Source organism: Carettochelys insculpta, chromosome 4 (genome assembly GCF_033958435.1).
Source record: "Carettochelys insculpta isolate YL-2023 chromosome 4, ASM3395843v1, whole genome shotgun sequence".
Classification (NCBI taxonomy): Eukaryota; Metazoa; Chordata; order Testudines; family Carettochelyidae; genus Carettochelys; species Carettochelys insculpta.
Genome location: NC_134140.1, coordinates 3050480 through 3073733, shown reverse-complemented (window position 1 = coordinate 3073733; position 23254 = coordinate 3050480). Strand labels below are relative to the sequence as shown.

General features: G+C 57.2%; 1 protein-coding gene across 1 annotated transcript in view; it reads right to left on the bottom strand.

Moving 5' to 3' along the window:
• The window catches only part of LOC142012232 (shootin-1-like), a 29154-nt gene extending 6825 nt beyond the window's left edge, over positions 1 to 22329 (bottom strand). Inside the window, exons 1-9 of the mRNA XM_074992084.1 lie at positions 22086 to 22329; positions 18019 to 18068; positions 17033 to 17093; positions 11656 to 11750; positions 9302 to 9458; positions 6731 to 6828; positions 5244 to 5325; positions 2997 to 3091; positions 429 to 575 (exon numbers count right to left, since the gene is read on the bottom strand). Coding sequence (XP_074848185.1) covers positions 429 to 575; positions 2997 to 3091; positions 5244 to 5325; positions 6731 to 6828; positions 9302 to 9458; positions 11656 to 11750; positions 17033 to 17093; positions 18019 to 18068; positions 22086 to 22329 — 1029 coding nt within the window. The remainder of the gene's footprint in view (positions 1 to 428; positions 576 to 2996; positions 3092 to 5243; positions 5326 to 6730; positions 6829 to 9301; positions 9459 to 11655; positions 11751 to 17032; positions 17094 to 18018; positions 18069 to 22085) is intronic.
• Between the last annotated feature and the right edge of the window lie 925 nt (positions 22330 to 23254).

The following is a 23254-nucleotide window of genomic DNA, read 5'->3' as shown; positions in this document are numbered from 1 at the left end:
CCAGCAGCCAGTCTGAGCTCCAGAGTCCGGCTTGGTGGGGCCGGCTCATGAGCCCAGGCGGAGGCAGGAGGCTGAACTGCCTGGCCCTGCAGGACAAGGCAGAGAGGAGGCAGGGGCAGCTGGGGAGCCGGCTGCATGCCAGGCCTAGAGGTGGGCATGTGGGTGGGAGCAGCCAGGCCTCCCTGCGCACTCAGCTGCTCTCTGACTCAGGTTTTGCCCGAGCCCTGCACCTGCCCACACGCCTGTGGCTCAGACTGCGTCAGCGAGTGCAGAGAACCCGGGGCCCAGACCAGCTGGTGGGCAGACTCAGGGTGTCTGTTGGGGTGGGCTGGGCTGGCGAGCCTCCCCTGCCCACTGCCAGGGCCCATAGCTGCCGGGTCATTCCCATCAGGCAAAGGCTAGCCCAGGCCACCAGGCTGGTCCCTAACCTGGTGCAGGTGCTCCTGCTCGGCCTCCTCCAGCTGCCGCGTCAGGCTCGCCACCTCGTCCAGGGCCTGCAGCAGCTGGGCGTTGGGGCCCACGCTCTGCAGCAGAATCATGCTCTGCCTGTTGGCTTCCTTCTGCTTCACCAGCATCTGCGCCCAGACAGCAGGGTGTGTTCTGGTAAGTGGCCGTGTTGCATGTTTGTGTGCATGTCCAAAAGGGTGCGTTTTGGTACGTGGGTGTGGGTGTTTGGAGCTGGGGACTGCGCATTGGGGGTGAGGGGCACCGGCGCAGCTGGGGAAGGGCTGGACCAGCCGAGCTCAGGACCAGGTGGAAGGGGCTGTGGGTCGGGGGTGAGGGGCACCGGCGCAGCTGGGGAAGGGCCGGAGCAGCAGAGCTCAGGACCAGGTGGAAGGGGCTGCGGGTCGGGGGCGAGGTACGGAGGAGCAGGGGTGGAGCTCAGGACAGGGATAGCAGGTAGAAGGGGCTGCGGGTCGGGAGCGAGGTACGGAGGAGCAGGGGTGGAGCTCAGGACAGGGATAGCAGGTAGAAGGGGCTGTGGGTCGGGGGCGAGGTACGGAGGAGCAGGGGTGGAGCTCAGGACAGGGATAGCAGGTGGAAGGGGCTGCGGGTCGGGAGCGAGGTACGGAGGAGCAGGGGTGGAGCTCAGGACAGGGATAGCAGGTAGAAGGGGCTGCGGGTCGGGGGCGAGGTACGGAGGAGCAGGGGTGGAGCTCAGGACAGGGATAGCAGGTAGAAGGGGCTGCGGGTCGGGAGCGAGGTACGGAGGAGCAGGGGTGGAGCTCAGGACAGGGATAGCAGGTGGAAGGGGCTGCGGGTCGGGGGCGAGGTACGGAGGAGCAGGGGTGGAGCTCAGGACAGGGATAGCAGGTAGAAGGGGCTGTGGGTCGGGAGCGAGGTACGGAGGAGCAGGGGTGGAGCTCAGGACAGGGATAGCAGGTAGAAGGGGCTGCGGGTCGGGAGCGAGGTACGGAGGAGCAGGGGTGGAGCTCAGGACAGGGATAGCAGGTAGAAGGGGCTGCGGGTCGGGGGCGAGGTACGGAGGAGCAGGGGTGGAGCTCAGGACAGGGATAGCAGGTGGAAGGGGCTGTGGGTCGGGGGCGAGGTACGGAGGAGCAGGGGTGGAGCTCAGGACAGGGATAGCAGGTGGAAGGGGCTGCGGGTCGGGAGCGAGGTACGGAGGAGCAGGGGTGGAGCTCAGGACAGGGATAGCAGGTGGAAGGGGCTGTGGGTCGGGGGCGAGGTACGGAGGAGCAGGGGTGGAGCTCAGGACAGGGATAGCAGGTGGAAGGGGCTGCGGGTCGGGGGCGAGGTACGGAGGAGCAGGGGTGGAGCTCAGGACAGGGATAGCAGGTAGAAGGGGCTGCGGGTCGGGAGCGAGGTACGGAGGAGCAGGGGTGGAGCTCAGGACAGGGATAGCAGGTAGAAGGGGCTGCGGGTCGGGAGCGAGGTACGGAGGAGCAGGGGTGGAGCTCAGGACAGGGATAGCAGGTAGAAGGGGCTGCGGGTCGGGGGCGAGGTACGGAGGAGCAGGGGTGGAGCTCAGGACAGGGATAGCAGGTGGAAGGGGCTGCGGGTCGGGGGCGAGGTACGGAGGAGCAGGGGTGGAGCTCAGGACAGGGATAGCAGGTGGAAGGGGCTGTGGGTCGGGGGCGAGGTACGGAGGAGCAGGGGTGGAGCTCAGGACAGGGATAGCAGGTGGAAGGGGCTGCGGGTCGGGGGCGAGGTACGGAGGAGCAGGGGTGGAGCTCAGGACAGGGATAGCAGGTGGAAGGGGCTGCGGGTCGGGGGCGAGGTACGGAGGAGCAGGGGTGGAGCTCAGGACAGGGATAGCAGGTAGAAGGGGCTGCGGGTCGGGAGCGAGGTACGGAGGAGCAGGGGTGGAGCTCAGGACAGGGATAGCAGGTAGAAGGGGCTGCGGGTCGGGAGCGAGGTACGGAGGAGCAGGGGTGGAGCTCAGGACAGGGATAGCAGGTGGAAGGGGCTGCGGGTCGGGGGCGAGGTACGGAGGAGCAGGGGTGGAGCTCAGGACAGGGATAGCAGGTAGAAGGGGCTGCGGGTCGGGAGCGAGGTACGGAGGAGCAGGGGTGGAGCTCAGGACAGGGATAGCAGGTGGAAGGGGCTGCGGGTCGGGGGCGAGGTACGGAGGAGCAGGGGTGGAGCTCAGGACAGGGATAGCAGGTAGAAGGGGCTGTGGGTCGGGAGCGAGGTACGGAGGAGCAGGGGTGGAGCTCAGGACAGGGATAGCAGGTAGAAGGGGCTGCGGGTCGGGAGCGAGGTACGGAGGAGCAGGGGTGGAGCTCAGGACAGGGATAGCAGGTGGAAGGGGCTGCGGGTCGGGAGCGAGGTACGGAGGAGCAGGGGTGGAGCTCAGGACAGGGATAGCAGGGGCTCTGGGCCAGGACTGGGGGGCGCCGGCAGAGCTGGGTGCAGGGCCCCAGGGAGTTCTCATGTTCTCCTACCCCCATATGTTCTTTCCCTCCCCCTCCCTTGTCCTCACAGCCCCTGGGTGGGGAGGGGGCAGCTCACTGCACCCCCGCACCATCCCGTACCTTGTGGGCAAAGGCCTCCGCATGCTGCCTCAGGTCCTGCTCCAGCTCCAGCTCCTGCACAGCCTCGCTGTACTCCTGGGTCACCAGCTGGGACACTGCCGGGGGAGAACCGCCTGGCTCAGGCCCTGCCTGCATGCGACCCTGGGCCCCGGCCACACGCCCCGCCAGGGAGTCCCGCTCAGCAGGACCGGCTTCAGCACAGGCTGCACCTCCCCGTGGGCTGGGGCTGCGACGAGGGCCTGATCCTGCCCTCCTCCCTCGGGAGGAATTCCACTTGCCCTCCATGGGAGGTTCGTTGCAGGTAAGAACGGCAGGATCAGGCCCCATGTGCGTAACGGACCAGCAGCAGTTAGACCTGGGTCAGCTGCCCGGCCCTCACTGGGTTGACAGCGACCTGCTCCAAGATTCGACTCTCCCCCCAGCTTCGACCAGCTCCCGCCCCTCCCCCAGCCCCCTGCCCATGGCCCGATGGATTCCCAGGGCCCGTCCTTTGCCTGGCTGCACTAACTATGATGCAGGATGAAAGCAGCAGAGAGCGAGAGCCCAGATCAGCTCAGCTGCTGCCGCTCCTCACTGCCGCCGCGCTGCCGGCTCGCAGGCCTGCACCCCGATTCCGGGTGTTTCAGGGTGGGGTTGCGAAGCCCCAGCTCCTGGAGTGAGGTGCGACTCAGCCATCAGAGCTCATGAGGGTACGTGCAGCTGAGCTGGAGTTACACCTCCAGCTGCACCATAGCCGTCACTATCTCTCTGGCCAGCGTGTGCCATGGGGTCCACCAGCGCCCTCCCTCTCTGGGGCTGTGGAAGATAAAGTTCAGGAGGCAGGACGGTAATGGGGCCATATAAGTCCCACAGAGGCTCCCTGATGGGCTCAGACAGGAGCCGGCAAAGGATTCCCGTCAGGTGCCCCATGGGCCGTGTGCTCCAGAGTCACCCAGGTGCTGTGGAGAAGATATTTGCCACATGCTGGCGACACGTCTCTGTACTCATCAAAATAAACCCATTGATCCTGCCGTCTCCTCCACCCCCATGTGCCAGCCACGCTCTGGGAATGACCCCACCAGCCAATGGGAGCAAGGTGCATGTCTGGGACACAGCAGTTGGGGCAGAACACAAACAGGAGAAAAGCCCACATGGGAGCAGGTCCACAGGAAACTGTGCCTACAGCTGCAGAGATACAGCCGGGGTGAGTCTGGCTTGGGTTGCGCTCAGGGACTTGGGCTTGGAGTGGCTGGGAAAATGAGGGAAAATAGTCTGTAGCCTCACAAAACCAAGCAGGCATGTAGCACCTTAACACCTAACCGTTTTACTTAGGATGTCCTGAGCTTTCGTGGGTGAGACCTGCTTCTTCAGAGTCTGGAGCAGAAACGAGCAAACGGGGCAAATATACTGGCAGGGAGGAATACACAGGAACCTGTAGGGGGGCACTTTAATCTCACAGACATACACTAATGAACCTTAAGGTAACAACGATCTTGTTACAAAGGGACTTTGCCACCAGATTACAGAGGGAGACAGCTGAACTGGAATTCATTTGCGAGTTTGACACACTTAACTGGGGGCTTAACAGAGATATCAATTATCTTCTGCATTACAAGGGCAATTTCCCCACCTTTGATATTTGCAGGAATGAAACCCATCCCTCTTCACTTCATTTACGCCTTCCACAGGCCCTGTTAATAACAGGTGACTCCCCCCTCCCCCACTTTTTTCTCTTCCTTTTCCCCCCTTTCTTCTACCTATTTACCCTGATTGCTCATTTCTGCTCCAGAATCTGATGAAGTGGGTCTGACCCAAGAAAGCCCATCACCTAATAAATAAAATTGTTCGTCTTTAAGGCGCTACAGGGCTGCTTGGTTTTTAATGGGGGAAAATGTTTGTGAAACATCGTGAAAATTCTGGCCTGGATTTCCATTCCACGGATTTTGTATTTTCGGTTTTGAAAATTTTCCCATTCACATTTGTGAAGGTAATGGTGTTTCTTGTTTCCTTCTTCCCTGCCCTCACACTAGCTTCTATGTGCCAGGAGAAACGGGGTGGGGGCAGTGAAGGAAGGACGCTAAACTGAAAACGAAAGGAAGACCGAACCCAACGGGCTAAGGTTTTCATTCGTTAGTTTCCCTCCGCGACCAAAGGGAGATGTGAAAGCCATGTGGGAAGCTTTTCCTTGTGGCCAGGAGAGCAGTTCTTCCATGGAAACAAGGCCCGGAAGAAGTCAGGAGCAGTTCTGCCACGCCGGTAGCAACTCACCTCTCTTGTACCTCTTTAGGGCCTTCTGACTCCTGTCAATCACCGCCTGCAGGGCCTGCCTCTCTGCTCGCTCCTCTTCCACCTGCAGACAGGCCACCCGGTGGCTGCAGCCAGTTCTTTATCTGCACCCAACTCTGCCCCACGGCTGTTGGCTTGAGCAGATCCTGGGCTGGATCCGTCCCCTGGCCCAACTGGAGGGCGGTGTCCACCCTCAGGTGAGGGCAGGTGGCCGTGCACAGGCTGTACAGACCCCGCCCCAGCTCAGATGCCTGGCTGAGCCATGTCTATGCAGAAGCCCAGAGCTGTGGAAACCGCCAGGCACTCGGGGATTCTGGTTTCACAGGGCAGGGATGAAGGATGGGGCGCTGGCAGAGGGTGAGCCATATCCTGCGTTCACTCTAGGGCCTGGCTCTGCACTGGAGTGCAGGAGGGTCCATGTCAAACCTCTGCCATTAGCTGAGCCCATGGCTCCAGCCCAGGAGACCAGTTCTCACGGTGAAAGGTGTCTCCTGCTGGGCTGGGCTGGGCTGGCCAGTGCCAGGGGCTTAGACTGAGCAGCTGCCAAGTGCCAGGGCCTTTGGCCAATGCGTTCTGGCGCCGGGGAACAGCTCTGGTGGAGAGGGATCCCCAACAGGCATGGAGCAAGGGCTGACAGCTCCACATCTCCTCCAGGCACATGCTGGGGCCACTCTAGGGGGAAACAGGTGCGGGGCAGAGCACAGTCTGGCTATTCCCAGAGGCGGCAGCAGCCCCTACAGGCTGAGGGCAGCTGAGTGCAAGTCAGGGCAGCCCTCAGGCTGCTCTAACCTGCAGTCAAAGAGCAGCCCCAGCATAGGGAAGAAGCACAGGACTCCCGCAGCCACCAGTGCTCTGAATCAAGACCAGGGAGGAACTGAGCCTTTATTTTCCTAAGGGGAAGCTTGAGATCTCACCCCCCTTGGATGAACACCAGTGGGCACCGGGGTTCCCTCTAATTTTTTCCATCCATGGGCAGAATAAATTTTGTTGTGTGCACCAAGGCATGTGAGGCGTGCACTACCCATAGAAACACAGGCTGCCGGCTGTGGGCGCTCTGGGCGCTCTCCTGACTCTCTCCTGGGCGGCCGCCCAAGCGCTCCGCTTACAGCTGACACCCCTCGAGCGCAGGGAAGCTTCACCTGACAGACGCCAGGGTGAGTGAGAGGAGAGCCAGGCCTGGGTGTTCCCCAGAGAGGGATGGGGGAAGCAGCGTGCAGAGGCTCAGCCCACTGCCTGTGCATTGTTCATGTTAGGGTTGCACCCAGCACCCCACCGTCCAGACCCAGACAGCCCCAACAAGCTTACACTCAGCATGTCAGGCTGCAGGCAAGTGGCTCCGACAGGGGACCCCAAGGCAACAAGGTGCCCAGTGGGGTCAGCCCAATGGGCACTGGGCTCATGGAGCTCCAGGGACATCACAGCAGAGCAGAGCGTGAAGGAGGGTCTGGCCCCGGAGGCGTGCACCATACCTGGTCTCCGAGCTCTCCGATCTGGCTCTGCAGCTCCTGAACTTGGATGGTGAGCTCCTTCTTCTCCCCCAGCAGCCTGGAAACCTTGTCCTGCAAATCTGGAGCCACAGGAAGAGGACTAGGACGAGGCCTCGCTCTCGCCTGGCTTCCTGCCACCGGCACAGGGCAGGCAGGCTGGAGCGGGGAGCTAAAAGCCACCCCCATGGCCACAACTGCTCTGTGTCTGCAGCTTTTCCTCTCGGCCTGGGGCACAGGGCGTGCGTCACACTGAGCACTCCCTGACAGCGCTTTGCATCTGCCGCTCTCTGGGGCCCTTGTAAAGGGGGCTCGCTAGCACCTGCCCCGTTTGATGGAAGGGAAACTGAGGCACGGTTGCTGAGGCGTGACTCGCCTGAGGTCACTGATCGAGTTGGTAACACCCAGCCCGCTGCTCTATCCGCCGGAGCACACTGCCCATCCACGCTGCCTCGGAGCTCTGTGAAGTGCAGAGTGCCCCAGGGGGCAGGGCTGGGAGGGGAAGACGGGCACAACAGGGCTGTAGGCCTTTGGCTCCTCACCAGAGCATTTCCGAGCATGCCACAGCATGAAGTTGTGCCGGGGGATGATCTGGGCTTGGCAGCTCTGGAGACAGGAGGCTGTGCCCAGACGTTAACAGGACCACAACCTTCCCAGCCATGGGCGTCATCAGAACCCCTCTTGGACGGGAAGAGAGGTCAGTGTCCTCAGCCCAGCCTGTCCTTGGCCTCTCTAAGCAGCGCCCCAGGACTAGGGCAAGCTTGGGGATGTGGCCGCCTGTCTGCTAGGAATTAGAACAAGAGCTAGCCTGGTTTCAGCCTGGTCTCTTGAGGTGCTTTGTGCCCCGTTCTGTGTGGGGCTGGTACGTTCAGCTCCGGGGCCAGACTGGCACAGACAGCTTGCGAGGGGAAGGTCCTGTAACCGCACCTCAGCCCCAGCCTCTGTTTGCAGTTACCTCTGCCCTTGCAATTGCACCTGATTGCTTCCTTGACGTGCACCAGGGGACTTGATTTAGCAACTTGGCCATGGAGCTAGGGCTTGGCACAAAAGTCCCCTTGCCCAGGGAGGCTGTGGAATCTCCATCAGTGGAGATATTTCAGAGCAGGTTAGACAGGCATCTTTTGGGGATGGTCTCAATGGTGCTTGGTTCTGCTGTGAGTTCAGGGGACTGGAGTGGGTGACCGCTCGAGGTCCCTTCCAGTTCTGGTGTTCTGTGACTCTGTGGCGTGGTCGCCATAGGAGTTGGACTGGATGGCCAGTCCCAGCTTCTGACAGACAGAAGTTTAAGGACACCCAGAACATGCGGTTGAATCCCTGCCCACCTTGGCTCACAGCCATGCACGGGCGTGTCCTCTGTTCCCAGGCGGGAGGCTTCATCCCTTCTGGGCCATTGCTCATCTTAGAGGCATGGTGGGCGGACCTGACCCACTGGAAGGGGTGGGGCCACTGGCAGAGAGGGCGGGGCTAGTGCTAACCAGCCCTGAGATCTTCCCAAATCACGCCATGCCTCACTCAGCCAGCCTTCAGTGCTACCTGGCACACAGTGCGTGAGGCTCTGGTGGCAATGTAAAGAGCCACGGGTTCCGGCCACCACTGCGCCGTGGTAGCTGTGGTGATGGCCTGGCGCTCTGGGCACTTTGAAATTGGCAGGGCAGCTGTCTGTTTGGCACTGCCCCCACCCCACTTGGCAGCCCGGGCTGAGAGCCACTGTCTTAGGCACTGTCAGTCATAAAAAGGATGTGGATGTGCTGGAGCAGGTTCAGCGGGAGGGCACCAAAAATGATGAAGGGGCTGGAGCACAAGACCCATGAGGAGAGGCTGAGGGATTTGGGCTTGTTTAGTTTACAGAAGAGAAGACTGAGGGGTGATTTAACAGCAGCCTTCAACTACCTGAAGGGGAGCTCTAAAGAGGAGGGTGAGAAGCTGTTCTCAGTGGTGTCAGACGGCAGAACAAGGACTAATGGTCTGAAGTTGGAGACGGAGAGGAGTAGGTTGGATATTAGGAAAAACTGCTTCCCCAGGAGGGAGGTGAGTCACTGGAATGTGTTGCCTAGAGAGGTGGTGGAATCTCCATCCCTAGAGGTTTTTAAGTCCTGGCTTGACCAAGCCCTGGCTGGGATGACTTAGTTGGGGTTGGCCCTGCTTTGGGCAGGGGCTGGACTAGATGACCTCCTGAGGTCCCTTCCAGCCCTGGGATTCCATGGAACAAATAAATCGGACAAGAATAGGGCTCTGAACTCGCATCTGAGTGACTCAATGGCAAAGTGAAAACAGTTCTACGAGAGCCCAAATTTAAGAACTGGATCCAGATTTGTTGGGTCCTAGAATAGCTCACACCACACCCTAGGCAGGGTCTCCAGGTGCCAGCCCTGTTACGCCTGACATCAGGTAAGCCACGTGATGTCTATTTGGTGCCCCGTCTCCTGCCAACCACCCAAATCCCACCCCCGCCCTGGCTCATTGTGAACCTCTGGGATGGATCCCAAGGGGAGAGCCTCCTCCCTGCTTGGCCCCGAGGCTTGGTCCAGGACCAGGGGCCGGATGCGCACAACTCACCTTTGATCTGCTGCAGGTAGGGATGCGCCGGATCTTGGCTTGGGTCAGAGGGGGAGTCCACTTCACTGGCCAGACTCAGCATGTCCTCGGGGAGCTGGTTCAACATGGGCAGCAGCGCCACGCTGATCCGCTTCAGCTTTTTGTTCTCCTTGTTCACCTACTCGCCGGCGGGCAAGAACACAAAGAGCCCCTGGTACTGAGGCAGCCTGCAGGGGGCTGCTGGGAACAGAGCACGGGCGTCTCTCATAAGCAAAGGAAATGGAACATACAGGTTGCCCGACTGCATCAGAACCAGGGACCACCTAGTTCCGGGACCTGTCTCTGACAGTGGCCACCATCATCTCTTTGCCCCTTGTAGCTAATGGCTCCTCAGTCCCTGAGAACCGAGGGTTTATCCCTCTTCTGAAACTCACCGTTATCTTTTCCAGTGTTTGTTATGACAGCTCTGGATGTACTCTTTATCCAGGTAGTCGCCCAATTTCTTTTCTGAATCATGCTAACCTCCCGTCTCAATAGTCTCCTGTGGCAATGAGTTCCACAGGTCAACTGTCTATTGCATGGCAACCTATGTCCCCCTGTCACTTTTGACCTAGCTGCAGTTCAATGCCAACAAACGTCCTCTGATCCATGGGAGCACAGAAGTGCCAATTCACCTTCTCTTTGCCAGTCACCACTCTTTGGTTTCCCTTTATCTGCTCCCCCAGTGTCAGACGCGGCTTGGATTTTCCCTGCGTCCACTGCAGGAAGTGGGAATGGCTGCACTGTGAAGTGCAGCTGGTGGTAAAATTTCCCCCAGGAAAACTTGGATGAAAAGTAAAAATTTCATTTTCCTGCTGAGGATTTTAATTTGCACATTTTAACTTTGCAGCAGAAATTTGAATGCCAGAAAGATCTAGGCCAGTGGTGTCCAAAACAAAATTTAGCAGTTGCCACAGAGCTCCCAGGCACCTCCCTGCAGCAAGGTGCCACCCCTCAAGCCAGCCACCCTCCCTACTGTCAGCCAGGCACCCCCCTCGCCCAAACTGCCGGTGACTCACCAGAGCTACCGCCGGAGCTGCGCCACGTGAGCTGCACCAAGCCACCATGAGCCCCTCTGGCGTCAGCCGCATGAGCTGCCATGAGCCACCCCAAGCTGTGTGAGCCACCATGAGCTTCGTGAGCTGCATTGAGCCCCACTGCTCCAGCCATGCTGCCCTGTGCTGTGCGAGCCGCCACTGGCCATGCGAGCCATGCTGAGCCACCAAGAGCAGGGTGAGCCGCCAAGAGCCATGCGAGCTGCCATGAGCCACCCCAAGCTGTGTGAGCCACCATGAGCTGCGTGAGCTGCACTCAGCCCTGTGCCCTGTGCAGTGCGAGCCGCCACGAGCCATGCAAGCCACGCTGAACCACCAAGAGCAGCGTGAGCCACGAAGAGCCATGCGAGCTGCCATGAGCCATCCCAAGCTGTGTGAGCCACCATGAGCTGCGTGAGCTGCACTCAGCCCCGTGCCCTGTGCTGTGCGAGCCGCCACGAGCCATGCGAGCCATGCTGAGCCACGAAGAGCAGCGTGAGCCGCCAAGAGCCACGCGAGCCGCCATGAGCCATCCCAAGCTGTGTGAGCCACCATGAGCCTCACTGAGACACCACGAATCACCATGAGCTGTGCAAGCCACGCTGATCCCTGCCGTGCCACAGGAGAAGCTGCGTCTGCTGCTGCTGCACCCGCTTGTTCTACCAAGTGGTGAGGCACGTGTGCAGAAGGGTGGAGGGTGTTCCACGTGTGTGACCGTAACAAGCCACTTCACCACACCGTGGCGTCCAGTTCACCACGTGGTGAACAAACAGCATGTTGGACACCACGGATCTAGGCCAAATATGCAGCTGTGGCAATGCTGCCACAGTGCCTCATGGGAGCCGTAGTTCAGATGTCTCGTGCTCACATTTGCCTCTAGAGTCCAGGCTCTCTGATCAGACTACATCTCCCATAATGCATCGTGGTCTCCCCCCTCAGGGAGAGCCCAGGCATGGTGCATCATGGGACACGTAGTCCAGCTGATAGACAAGCATGAGCACATGAGGCATCTGAGTTACAACCCCCCTGAGGTGCCACCATAGCATTTCAAAACAAATTTGGGGAGTATTTAGTTTTCCAGTAAAATAAAAAGTCTAAATTTCCCACTCTGGGCAGAGCATCCAAGGCCAGTTTCCAAGCAGACCTTGCACTTGGCCAGACAGCCCGCCCCAGGAGGCACATGGGGGTCAGTTCAGGAAGTGGGGTGACTCCTGCTGAGTGCTGCTTCCTTCCCTGGGCAGCTTTGGCCCCATGCAAGGGGAAGAGGACTGGCAGCTGGCTTACGCTGCCCCTGGACCTTACCTGGGCTGCGTAGACTTCTGCTTGTTGGCGACACGATTTCTCAATCTCATACTCAGCCTCCAGCGCAGAGAGCTCTGCCAGCAGCTTCTGTGATGCTGGGGATGAGAAGGGAAACTGGTAGAGGCAGGATACACTCATCTTACTCCACCTACAGCACAGAGCTCCATCCACCCCCAGGGCTCTGGCTTTGGCCCTGTCAAGAAATCCTGTCAGAAAAGCGCCTGACAGGGTTTCGAGACCCCCCAGCCTCTGGTGTACTGCAGGGTCACCTTGGTGACAGGTCATGCTTGATACATCCACAAAGCACAAAGTTTTACCTCAGAAATTTCTTCAGAAAGCAATTTTAACTTAAAATCAATACATAGCCATCCATTTAATCTGAGGGGGTAACTTTAGCCGGGAAAGCAACAGCCTATGAATATGAATGAACTGTAACTGCCACCTATGACCATAAAAGGAAACTTCTGGAAAGGTCTGAAGTCTCCTGACCTATCAGGTCTGCACCCAGCCCCCAGACTTATGAATAATTCATGAGCTGGGTGTATAAAAGAAGGCTGCTCAGCCCAGAAGGGGCCTTTTGGGAGGGTCCTGTCTGTTGATCTGGGCCAGTCCCCTTCAGTAGCCCTTTGGGGAGAAGCAGCTGAAACATCACTGGACAGACAAGTGGCACTGAGGGGACCTGGATCGCCGCACCCGCCGTCATCTGCAGCTCGCAGCCATGCCATTGCGCCAAAGCTCAGCGGTGGCGGCGGTATACAACATCACCTGACACCGCTCCCCGGCAGGGGCCGACCGGGCGGCCCTTGCTCCAAAGAGACTTCTTTAACAGGCTGGACAACTCCTCAGCTGAGCCATTTAGGGATCTGGGCCAAAAAAAGGGATGGTGCTCAGTCCTGTCAAGAGGGCAGGGAACTGGACTCGATGACCTCCTGAGGTCCCTTCCAGCTCTAGGAGTTGTGCATCTCCATTCCAGGGGATTAGCTCACAGATGATGCCCTCCTGTGCGTGGTTTGCATCCCCTCACTCTGTCCCTCCAGGAGCTGCCATGCCCTCTTCGTGACTTGGCCCTTCCAGGGGTTGGGCAATACATGTACCACAGGCCATTCACCTGACCGCTTCTCCAGTGATGAATGGGGGTGCCCCCTCTAGCTCTCCCCACCCCCACGGTCCCTGCCAGCAACTACTCTGTCCATGGTGCTAGGAATCACATCCTCCCTCCTTGAGCTCCAGGAAGCAACTGACTGACTCTGTCCCAGCTGCTTCTTTTATGTGTGCCCACTGTGCCTTGATTGGTTGCTCCCTGCAGCCCTGCCCTGATTGGCTGTGCCCAACACACTTGAAGGACTCATTTCCACAGCTCCCTCCTGGAGTTAGCTCCTTCCACACCTGCATGGGGTAGATACTCTCCCGCGGTGCCTCAAGGAGCTGCCTTGTTACCATGGCAATTTACTCACCCCAAGGCATCACTTTATAATGGAGATACACACATCTCCTAGAACTGGAAGGCACCTTGGGAGGTCATCTAGTCCAGTCCCCTGCTCTCTTGGCAGGACCATGCACCATCCCTGGCATCTATTTGCTCCAATCCCTAAATGGCCTCCTCAAGGATTTAGCAGGCCAATGCTCAGACCACTGAGCTATCTCTCTCTCCCTCCCGTACGCTGTTTCACTGTGGCAAACCCTGATTGGTAAGGCAATGGCAGGGCTGTAGCTGTTCAGGTCGGTTCAGAACTTGGTGGTGTATATTTGGAGTTGGTGAGCTGTTGACATTTTCAGCAAGAGCTCTGATGTGGTATGAGACCTGAAAAAGAGGAGCCTCACCAAGAGGTCGAGAAGAGAGATGTTCAGTCCATGAGGAGTACAAAGGGACACTAGCACTGGAGGCTTTGAAGAAAGATGGGGAAAATGTGACAGTTTTAGACCTCTTGGTTCTGTGTCCGTACAGACAGGCAGCGCTGGGAATAGCACGTTATACTGGTGGCCTGGGTTGCCTCTTTCAGCTAAAAAGCCATTGGGTCTAAAAGCCATCACAGAGCCTGTCCCTGATAGGTGTAAAGGTGGATTAATCTCACTCTACAGTAGATAAGCTTTAATGGATGCATAACCATTAATTTCTTGCTGGAAGAAACCATCTTATTTGTTTTGAAATATTTGAACTAATGATTTTTTTGGTGTCTTTATAGTAATTTTTTCACTAAAGAACAACAAAGCGGGTCTTTGCCCACGAAAACGTTTGCTCCCAAATCTGTTAGCCTATAAGGTGCCACAGGGCTTCTCGTTTTTGCAGATGCAGGTTAACATAGCTACCCCGCTGATGTTATTTCACTAAACACATAACTCTCAGGTTCTGATTTGCCAATCAATTAAACAAACTTTTTTAGTGCTCATGTTGCTGCATTTTTTTAATTGATGGGGTATGTTATAGTTACAGGGCAACTTCAGTCTATTTGAATGCAAGCTTGATTTAAGCAGAGGCCTGAGAGCTTAGAGCTGTGTGGCTGGGGCTTCCAGGCGGGGTGCCAAACTCAGACCAGCCACCAGCTCCACCCACCACCCCCCAACACTACGTCTACCCTGGAGTGATCTGTTCACTGAAGTTACTGTTGGAAGAGTTCTTCCGACAAAACTTCTGTCAACAGGCTGCAGCCAGACTGCCAGGTGGCTCGACAGAGTGATCTGCTCTGGTGACAGAGAGCGGCCACAGCGCCCGGCTGCCCTATCAACAGAACAGCCAGCCGGAAGCGCTTCCTGGAAGCCCTGTATGTCGACAGAAGACTCCCTGGAACGTCCAGACCGGCTTTCTGTCAACAGAGACATTCTGCCTCCTGGGGGAGCAGCGGAGTGCTGGTGGCACAAGTGCCGTGCTCTGTCGATTTCCGGGTGACCGAGTGCCTTGGGAATGCGGATGCTCTGGGGGTTTTGTCGACAAAACTCTCTGGTCTAAACAGAGCCCAACAGATGCGATCTGTGTGTCTCCCACAGCCCTGCGTCTCCATAAGTTGCTCAGCACTCTGAGGGGTGACCAGGACCCCGGGCTCTTACCTCCCCCTCTGCCGTCTCTCCTCTCACGGCTTCGTTAGCTGCTGGGGGTTTATGGCTCTTCCGGCTGCCGTTGGGACAGCCTGCCTCACTCCCGCGCGTGAAGTTGGCTTCTTTAATGGGACTCTGTGAATGAGCAGGGTGATGGCAGTGGCAGGGGGTATATCTGCTGGCCGGGGAGGGTTGGTTGTCTGCCCAGTGGGAGCAGGGTGACCATCCATCCCGTATTGGGCAGGAGGGTGCCATATTTGGGATGCCAAAGAGGTGTCCTGACTTATCTTTTAAAAGGGAGGAACTGTCCCGCATTCGGGCGTCCCCTTCCCCACTTTTCCACCAGTGGGTGCGCAGGCACATCTGCTGGTGGAAGTCACTTCCCTGAGCGTTGGGGAAGCCAGGGGAGCGTGAGCAGCTGTGGCTTCTCCAGGGCTCCGAGGGATCACTGGCAGCTGCCACTTCCCCAGGGTTCCTCTTTCCTCTAAAACAAAAAGATGGTTGACAGCCACATGCTCCTGGCTCTGTGCTGCTCTGGAGGAGGACTTCCCAGCTCAGCAGAAGGGCCCCGCTCCACCCTGTGATGCAGGAGGGCCCCTATTCTGTAGCCACCCTGTGCACAGACTGGGCTGGTAATCAGTCCCCAAGGGAAAGGTGGGAGGAGGCTGATCTGGACCATTCAAGCATGTCTAGACACAGGAGCCAGCTGTGTCATTTCCAGCGTGAGCCACCATACCCAGGCCACCTCTGATTGAGCGAGAGTGCTAAAAATAGCCACGGAGCCGGGGCTGTGCCAGGGGCAGGGTGGCATTAGCACCTGGGTGTGCGACCCCATCTGAAGCCTTAAGTCTGTGCTTGGGTGCCTAGCCTGAGCCTCTGCTTGTGCCACCGCTATTTTTACCATGGGCGTTTGAGCAGAGCTCATGCCCGGAGCTGGAAATTACAGGCATGTGCAGACCTGGCATTGCCAGTTCTTCAGGGCAGGGCCTCGTGCTGTGGGCAGTTTGTGCTGTACCTGGCACAGGGGGCCCTCCTGCTGTCTGGCCCTGAGACGTGGCTGTAATAAGCTGATTTAATCATACTGAGCTGCAGGATGAATGGTACAGCTCAGCCGGCCAGACAAACAGCCTGTTTCCCCATCTCTTCCCTAGTGCTCACAGGGAACCGCAGGTGGGAGGCCACATCCTATAGCCATCTGATCAGGCAGTCAGAGCACCACAGGGGTTTAAGTGCCAGGTCCACAGCTGCTCTGGTAGGCAGAAGGAATAAGTCCAGCAGACCAGGATTTTGCTTCTTTCAGGCTGCAAGGAAGAAGTCTGGACAACACAGGGGCTGGAATTTCCGGTACCCGTCTTAACCAGGCCTCTGAACATTGGCGCAGCAGCCTCAGAGCCCCCAAGTAAGTTCTGAGCCCGGTTGTGCTGGGTGTGGTGCACTTAGCTGAGGAATCAGGGGCACATTCTCATGTTCCTCAACTAACATCATAGATGCCACCATGTGCCAACAACGCCCACATGCTTTGTATATTGGACAGACTTCTAACTCTCTCAGACAAAGAGTTAATGGGCACAAACCAGACATCAAAACACTCCTGATCCACAAACGAGTTAGTCTGCATTTTAATGGAGTGGGCCATTCTGTTAATGACTTCAAAGTTTGCGTCTTGTTGAAGAAGAATTTTCAGTCTGCTTTACAAAGAGAAGCTGCTGAACTCTCTTTCGTATTCAAATTTGACATATTGAACCAGGATGCAAATTTTCTGGGACATTACGGGGGCTCTTTGGCACACTTGGCTTAATCTAATTCTTGGCTCCCCCCACCCTTCTGCCCCTCTGCACTCTGATTTGCTCACCTTGATATTTTTTTCTGATTTGTCCACCTTGATTACTGTTTTTGGTTCTCTATGTCTTAAATATTGAGTCTGTTCTGGTCTGGCTCTGGTCTGAAGACGTGGGTCTGTCCCATGAAAGCTCACCTAATAAATTGTTTTGTTAGTCTTTAAAGTGCTACTTGACTGCTTTTTTGTTTTTATAGTATGTAGACTAGCACGGCTCCCTCTCTGCTACTATTTAGCTGAGGGAAGCTAACACACAGATAGGGGATGTGACTTGCCTAAAGTCGCCCAGCTGGTGAGTGGCAGAGCTGAGAGCACGTGGGTCTCCTGGTTCCCAGCCTGCTGCCCTCCTGCCTGCACAGATGGGAGACTAGCTCCAGGAGACCCTGTTACCAAGCTCCCAGCCTCCCTAGCCTGTCATGTCTAATGAGCCCCGAGGCGACAAAAGTCTGTGTGTCTCTCCCTGCAATTCCAGGCAGAAGGAGAAGAGGGGAGGGAGAGGGAAGGACTTACCTTGCTCAAACTCCAACAGCTTCTCTTTAGCTTCGTCCCTCTCCTGGAGAAGGGCCCCATGCTGCAGGCAGAAGCAAGGGAACCCCATGTCATTTACACAGCCTGGAAGGATCCAAAAGCACTTCACACCCGCCCCCCGCCAACAAAGCGACCATCTCTGGGGTGATGCAGGCCGCGGTGTGGGACGGGAAGCAAAGGTGCCTACACCCAGTCAAAACAGCCTGGGGCTTGAGGAAGGAAGCATAGTCACCTGAGTTAGGGATTGGGCAAGACTTGTGGCTACCTGCTGCTCTGGGGCTGTCATTGTCACTGCCCGTGAGTGATCCGGACCTTGGGTTTGTGTTCCTTCCAGTTCCTACCCCCATGGCACAGGGCCAGGAGAGAAGAACTATTGTTCCATAATCATTTCCTGTGACCGGTGTTCTCTGCAAGCTGAGTGCTTGGGCGGCTGCCCAGGGGACATTCAGGTGCCACCAGCTGACTAGCAGAGTGCCCACAGCTCCCCACAGCCGGCAGCCTGTGTTTCCATAGGTGGTGCACATCTGCACATGCCTTGGCACATGGAACAAAATTTATTCCACCCATGAGTGGAAAAAATTAGAAGGGCCCCTGCCCTTGGCTCTGCTGGCCCTGTGCCAGGCTGGGCTTGTGAATTTGGTCCTGAGCCAGTTGTGGCAGTGGAAGGCTTTGGGTGCGAAATAGAGGCCGCTGGGGCAGAGGGCGACAGGAGAGGGAGATACAGACTCTGTGGAAATAATGAATCTGTCCGTTCAAGAATGATGCCCAGAGAGGCCCTGATCTGTACCAGGACCCCTGCATGGCAGGGTCTGTACGAGCGCCCAGCAAGAGAACACCCCTGCCCTGGTGAGCCAGACCAGTGGCATTGCACAGCTGGGACTGAGGCTGCCTGGTCCAGCACTGTGTGAACTCTGCCCAATGTGGGCACTGAGGGAACAAAAAGGAAACCAGAATCGGCTCTGTGGTACCTCAGCCACTTCTTCATCCTCAGGAGACTCGCTGTCTGACTCCAGAATAGCTGCGGGGACCAGAAAGCACAGTGGGAAGTTACTGCTCTCAGCAAAAAGCACGAAACCTTTGCAGGAACTGAGCATTCAAGCACAAGCTTTCCAACCCCGGCAGGGACCCCGCCCCCCAAGTGCTGCTCACGCTCAGGGGAGCTGAGGGTGCCCTGTGGCTCTGGGGCTGTGTCCCAGAGCAAGGGTACCGGCTGCAGAAAAGCAGCCAGCGCTGGCAGCAGGATGCATTTCGCACCATTGCCAACTCCCGCAACTTTATCACGAGCCTCGTGCTAGCTGGTATTCTTCTTCAAGCCCCAGCTCCTGGAGTCATGGGAGAGGGAGGCGCCACTGCCCTGTTTTTCAAAAATGTCTCTTGACATTTCAGACTGTACCCTGGAGTGCAGGGCAGGGTCTGATCATGCTTGGTCCTGCCATCACTGCAGCGGACTGGACTTGATGACCTATCAGTGCTACGATTCTGAAAAGGGCTTAGAGTTCCCAGCAGGCCTCCCAGTGCCAGGCTGTAGCTCAGGTGGGGGGCATGACCCAGGCATGCATAACCAGGGGACGATCAAGTAGGAGCAGGCAGAGGGTGTCATCTCAGTGTATGGCATCGGTGAGACAATTGTGGGAACGTTGAGCCCAGCCCCGGTGTTCACACCTCACAAAGTTTGCTGAAAAATTGGAAGGCAGTATTGGATTGCTTTGTCCTTAAAGAGACGTCCAAAGGCGTGTGTTTGATACATTCACTGAACAAAAGTCAGCTGTTGTATGTGCAGGGTTGGACGTGTGTGTGTAAGACGTCACCGTCCAACTGTAGTGGTAGATGACAAGAAAGTGTATTTTATGACTCATTTAGTTAATAGCTGGCAGGCAATGGGGGCACAGACACCCGCTTGCAACAGGAATAGTTGGATGAAGCTCTTGCAGCCCCGCAGGGAGTTACACCCTGAGCCCTAGGATTGGGTAAAGGTGGGTGTTGGAATTAACAGGGTTGCACCTGAGGCCTAGGATTGGGTGAGGGTGGGTGTGTCCCTGAAGTGTGGAAGGGCTAAAGAAATTTGTGCGGGTGACTGCGGCTTTCAGAACCTAGCAGCCTGGTGATGCTGGATTACTAGCATGCTCCTGGGCAGACTGTAGAGTAACAAACCAGGGGTGGTTCAGAGCTGCCAGGTTGCTGCATACCTCAGCCAGGCTGAACATTAGAGCAAACCAGAGACAGCGCTCTGATCCGGCAAGGCCTCCACCCCCTGGCAAACTGGAAATCTCCACGCGTATTCAAGGACCCCATGTGAATTGAGGCTGGTCCAGACTGAGGACCCTGGATGCCAGATGGTTTGGTGAGCAGGAGGGAAAGGCAGAGGTAGGCATGCGTGAGTTTGTGCCATTCCACTGGTGGAGAACAGTCTACTATTGCTGCCAGCTGATGGAGCTACTCCTTTCGCTCAGGTGAGACTGGTCAGGGCAGTGGTCCTAGATCTGAGGGGTCGTGCTCTGCTGACGATCTATACATGGTGCAGGGAGGTCGCTCCATGGTCAGGGATGGCTGAGGTCTTCCAGTTTTAGGTCTGGATGAGAAGCGAAGACTCGTGCTTTTGCTTGATCCGAGTCCCTTCAGGATTTCACCCACCCACAATGCATCTCCCGTTTGAATGGCGTTCCCAGCTGCAGGGGAGTGAACTCCTGGGGTGAGATCTGGCACTGACGCCAATGGGGCTTTTGCACTGACTTCAGTGGGAGAAGGACGTCACCTCAGGGTGACAAATGGTACCGTATATGTGTGTGACGAGGTCCAGAGCAGGCGATCTGAGCCTGCGTTTGACCTACTTTATCACAGGTGTGAGCTGGTGGGGAGTGTGTCCTGGAATCGAACCAGCCCCTTCTTAAAACCCTCCACCCCCTTGCTGAGAAATTAAACACCCCCCAAGAGGCCCTGTTTGCTGTAGGTCCTACGGGATACTTGCCCCACTGCTGCAAAGCACGACAGCTGAGATTGCTCGGCCTCCGAGAATTGGACCTGTGGGAAAGTCCCCGTGAAGGTCCCAGCAAGGCGAGGGCTCTTGGGACCCAGCCCTAGGCCGGTGCAGACCATGGCAAGACCCCATTGACTCCCACAAGGTGGAGGATGAGGGTTTTATTTGGCGGTGGTGAAAGGGGCCAGCCACGGAGCTCGGGGGCGCAGGGGGCAATGTCTGGCACACAGACAGAACAGGGCAACTTTGAGTGCCCGCTGTCCCACTCTGGGTCTCTCCCTTAGCTCCACCAGCCGGCACTAGCTCTGGGGATGGGAGCTGGGTGCACTCCGCAGGCTGCCTCCCTGGGTCTTCGCAAAGTGCCAGAGACCCGACTGGGAGCAGGCAGCTGTCACTCACCCCAGTCTGGGTGAGCTGGAAGTACAGGCTGTGTGTGCCTCAGGGCTGGTCCAGGCTTCAACATTTTCCTGCCTACCCAGCCCAGTTCGGAGGGGGATATTTTACCAACACAGCCGCTGCCCCCAACAGCCCTAGCAGAGATGCAATCGTATGAGTGGAAATGTATCTTATATAGGTCAAACCTCTCTGGTCCAGCAACATCTGGGAGGCTGGATGTGGCAGCTGGATGAGAGGCTGGTGGCAGCTGGGAGCCCAGCCAGCGGGGCCGGACTGGAACTGATCCTGCAGTCGAGGGGCTGGGACTGGAGTCCAGGAGCTGGCAGCCCGGAGCGTGGTGGGGAGAGGGTGTGGGGAGCAGAGCCGGTGCAGCAGCCAGGGAGAGAGGGCCCAATGGCCAGGGCTGGCAGCAGGGTCTGTGGCCGTTAAGGGAGCCTGGTTGGGAGCTGGCAAAGCCTGGAGAGAGCCCAGAGGCCAGCAGAAGAGGGGCTGGAATTGACTACCCCGGTCTGGCAAACTCCCTCATTTGGGATCGGTCAGGTCCCAAGGGTGCCGGACCAGGGAGGTCCAACCTGCACCAGGATGGTTTATTTCACTTCCTGAAGCGACGCGAGCAATGGTGGTTTAAGCACTTTTATACTGGGCTGTCTTGCAGCTTTACCAGCACAGAGACGCTGGGGATTGTAAAAACAGCAATGCTTTCAGTACAGATAAGTCCTGTGACATGCAAGCTCGTTCAGCACAGCTGTGTGTGTGGCTGGGTGGATGCGTATGGAGTGGACAGATAGATGTTGATTCTGCGTCCCCACACCAGCTAGTCACCCAGGGAAGTAGCCAGCGGTTCACACAAGTTAATCCCATTATTGTGCCTTGTGGTTCTTGTGCCTGGTATATTTCATGCAGTCACCACAGCACAGTGCAGGTTTTTAGCGTACCTGGGACCAACAGCCTCTGCGACCACCACCCCCCGCCCCGGCACCCACGCCCAGCACGCTGGAGCCAGACACAGTATGAATGCCTGGACGGTACAGCCGCAGTGTCTTCAGAAATGCAGAGACCTGGTTGGACTCCCCCAGCCTCTCTCCTTCACCTGGCACCAATGAGACTGAAATCACAGAATCCCAGGCCTGGAAGGGACCTCAGGAGGTCATCTAGTCCAGCCCCCTGCTTCACACAGGATCAACCCCAACTAAGTCATCCCAGCCAGGACCTTGTCCAGCTGGGACTTAAAAACATCTAGGGATGGAGAATCCACCACCTCTCTGGGCAACACATCCCAGTACTTCACCACCCTCCTGGGGAAATAGTTTTTCCTAATATCCCACTTACACCTCCCCCTCTGTAACTTCAGTTAAACTTCAGTGGGGTTAAGATCCCCACACACCAGCCGCTGCCACACAAACTAGGCCATTAGCCAGCCGAGTCTGCCAGGGTCACATACTGGACGTCTCACAGGAAGAGAGACATTTCCAGTAAAGGCTCCCTGTACAATGTTCAGCCCAGAGCATTCTCCTTGACTCAGCTGACAATCAGCTGATGCCCTGGAGCTTGAGAACACCCTTGTAACTTGCAAATGCAACCGCACAGGCTTGTTAACAAGCATGCTGACCCTCAGCTCTTGGCAGCGCAAGCTACCACATGCCCTCCATGTTGGGGGGGTCTTACCTTCAAGTTGGCTAATATTGCTGCCAGCAGAATCCATTCTGCTCCCAGTGAGGTAGTGGTGTGGCTGGTGCTGCCTGTCCCCTCTGCTGTGAGTCGACCTGTCTCCTTCCCCATCTGCCAAGGGGGCTGGGTCTTTTCCATCCCTCCACCGCCTGGGGAACTGAAACCGTCCGCAGAGTGGGGACTCAGCAGCTGCAAGGGGCCAGGGCTGTTTCACCACCAATTGCAGGGCTGATGAAGGCATAAAGGGCCCCTGAACCTGGGCTTTCACTGGCAGGCGTGCAAAAGGGGCACAGAATAGTACGGGAGAGGCTCTATTTGACACTAAGGCTTTGTCTGCAGGGGGTGGGATAGCTCAGTGCTTAGAGCATAGGCCTTGTAAACCCAGGGCTGTGTGCTCAGCTCTTGAGGGACCTTCCAAGGGTCTGGGGCAGGTTAAATTAAAAAAAATTGGTCAGGGACAGCACTAGGTCCTGCTGTGAGGGCACGAGACTGGACTCGATGGCCCCTTGAGGCCTGTCAGCTCTGTGAGCAGTGTACTTCTCCCTGCCTTTTGAAGCTAGGGAGTGAATTTAAGCTGCTAGCAATATTGAAGCAAGAGCATCCGCCACAGCAGCTGCTCTGGGATAATTTCCCTGAAGGAGCTACTGGGGGTCAGTTGTGCAGACAGCCCCTGGGCCATTTACACCTCTAGTGGTGTGGGGCGACCTTAAAGGGCCCACACCAGCTTTACACCCACTTTTACTTGCCCACGCACCCTGCCGGGTCTTTGTGTAAGTGAGATTCGCGCCCTTCCAGTCTGATTGGATAGTGTGTCACACCAAGGCCCGATGGGGGCAGAGGGCAGCGTTCCCGCAGATTGTTTCCCATCCAGGGCAGAATAAATTTTATTCTGTGCACTGATGCATGCATGGATGTGCACCACCCATAGATGCACATGTGGCTGGCCATGGAAAGGTGTGGGCGCACTCTTAAGCAGCTGGGCAGCAGCTGAGTTTGCCCAAGCGCTCGGCTTAGAAGGAACCCACAGAGAGGCTGGAGAAGAAATTATGTACCAATGAGCCAGCTCCTTAGCCAGTCCTGGGGTGTTCCACACAAGATCGTCTCGCAAGCACTGAGGCAATGTCCAGCGCCTGAGGGCACCTCCCAGCCCCGAGCACTCTGTTGCT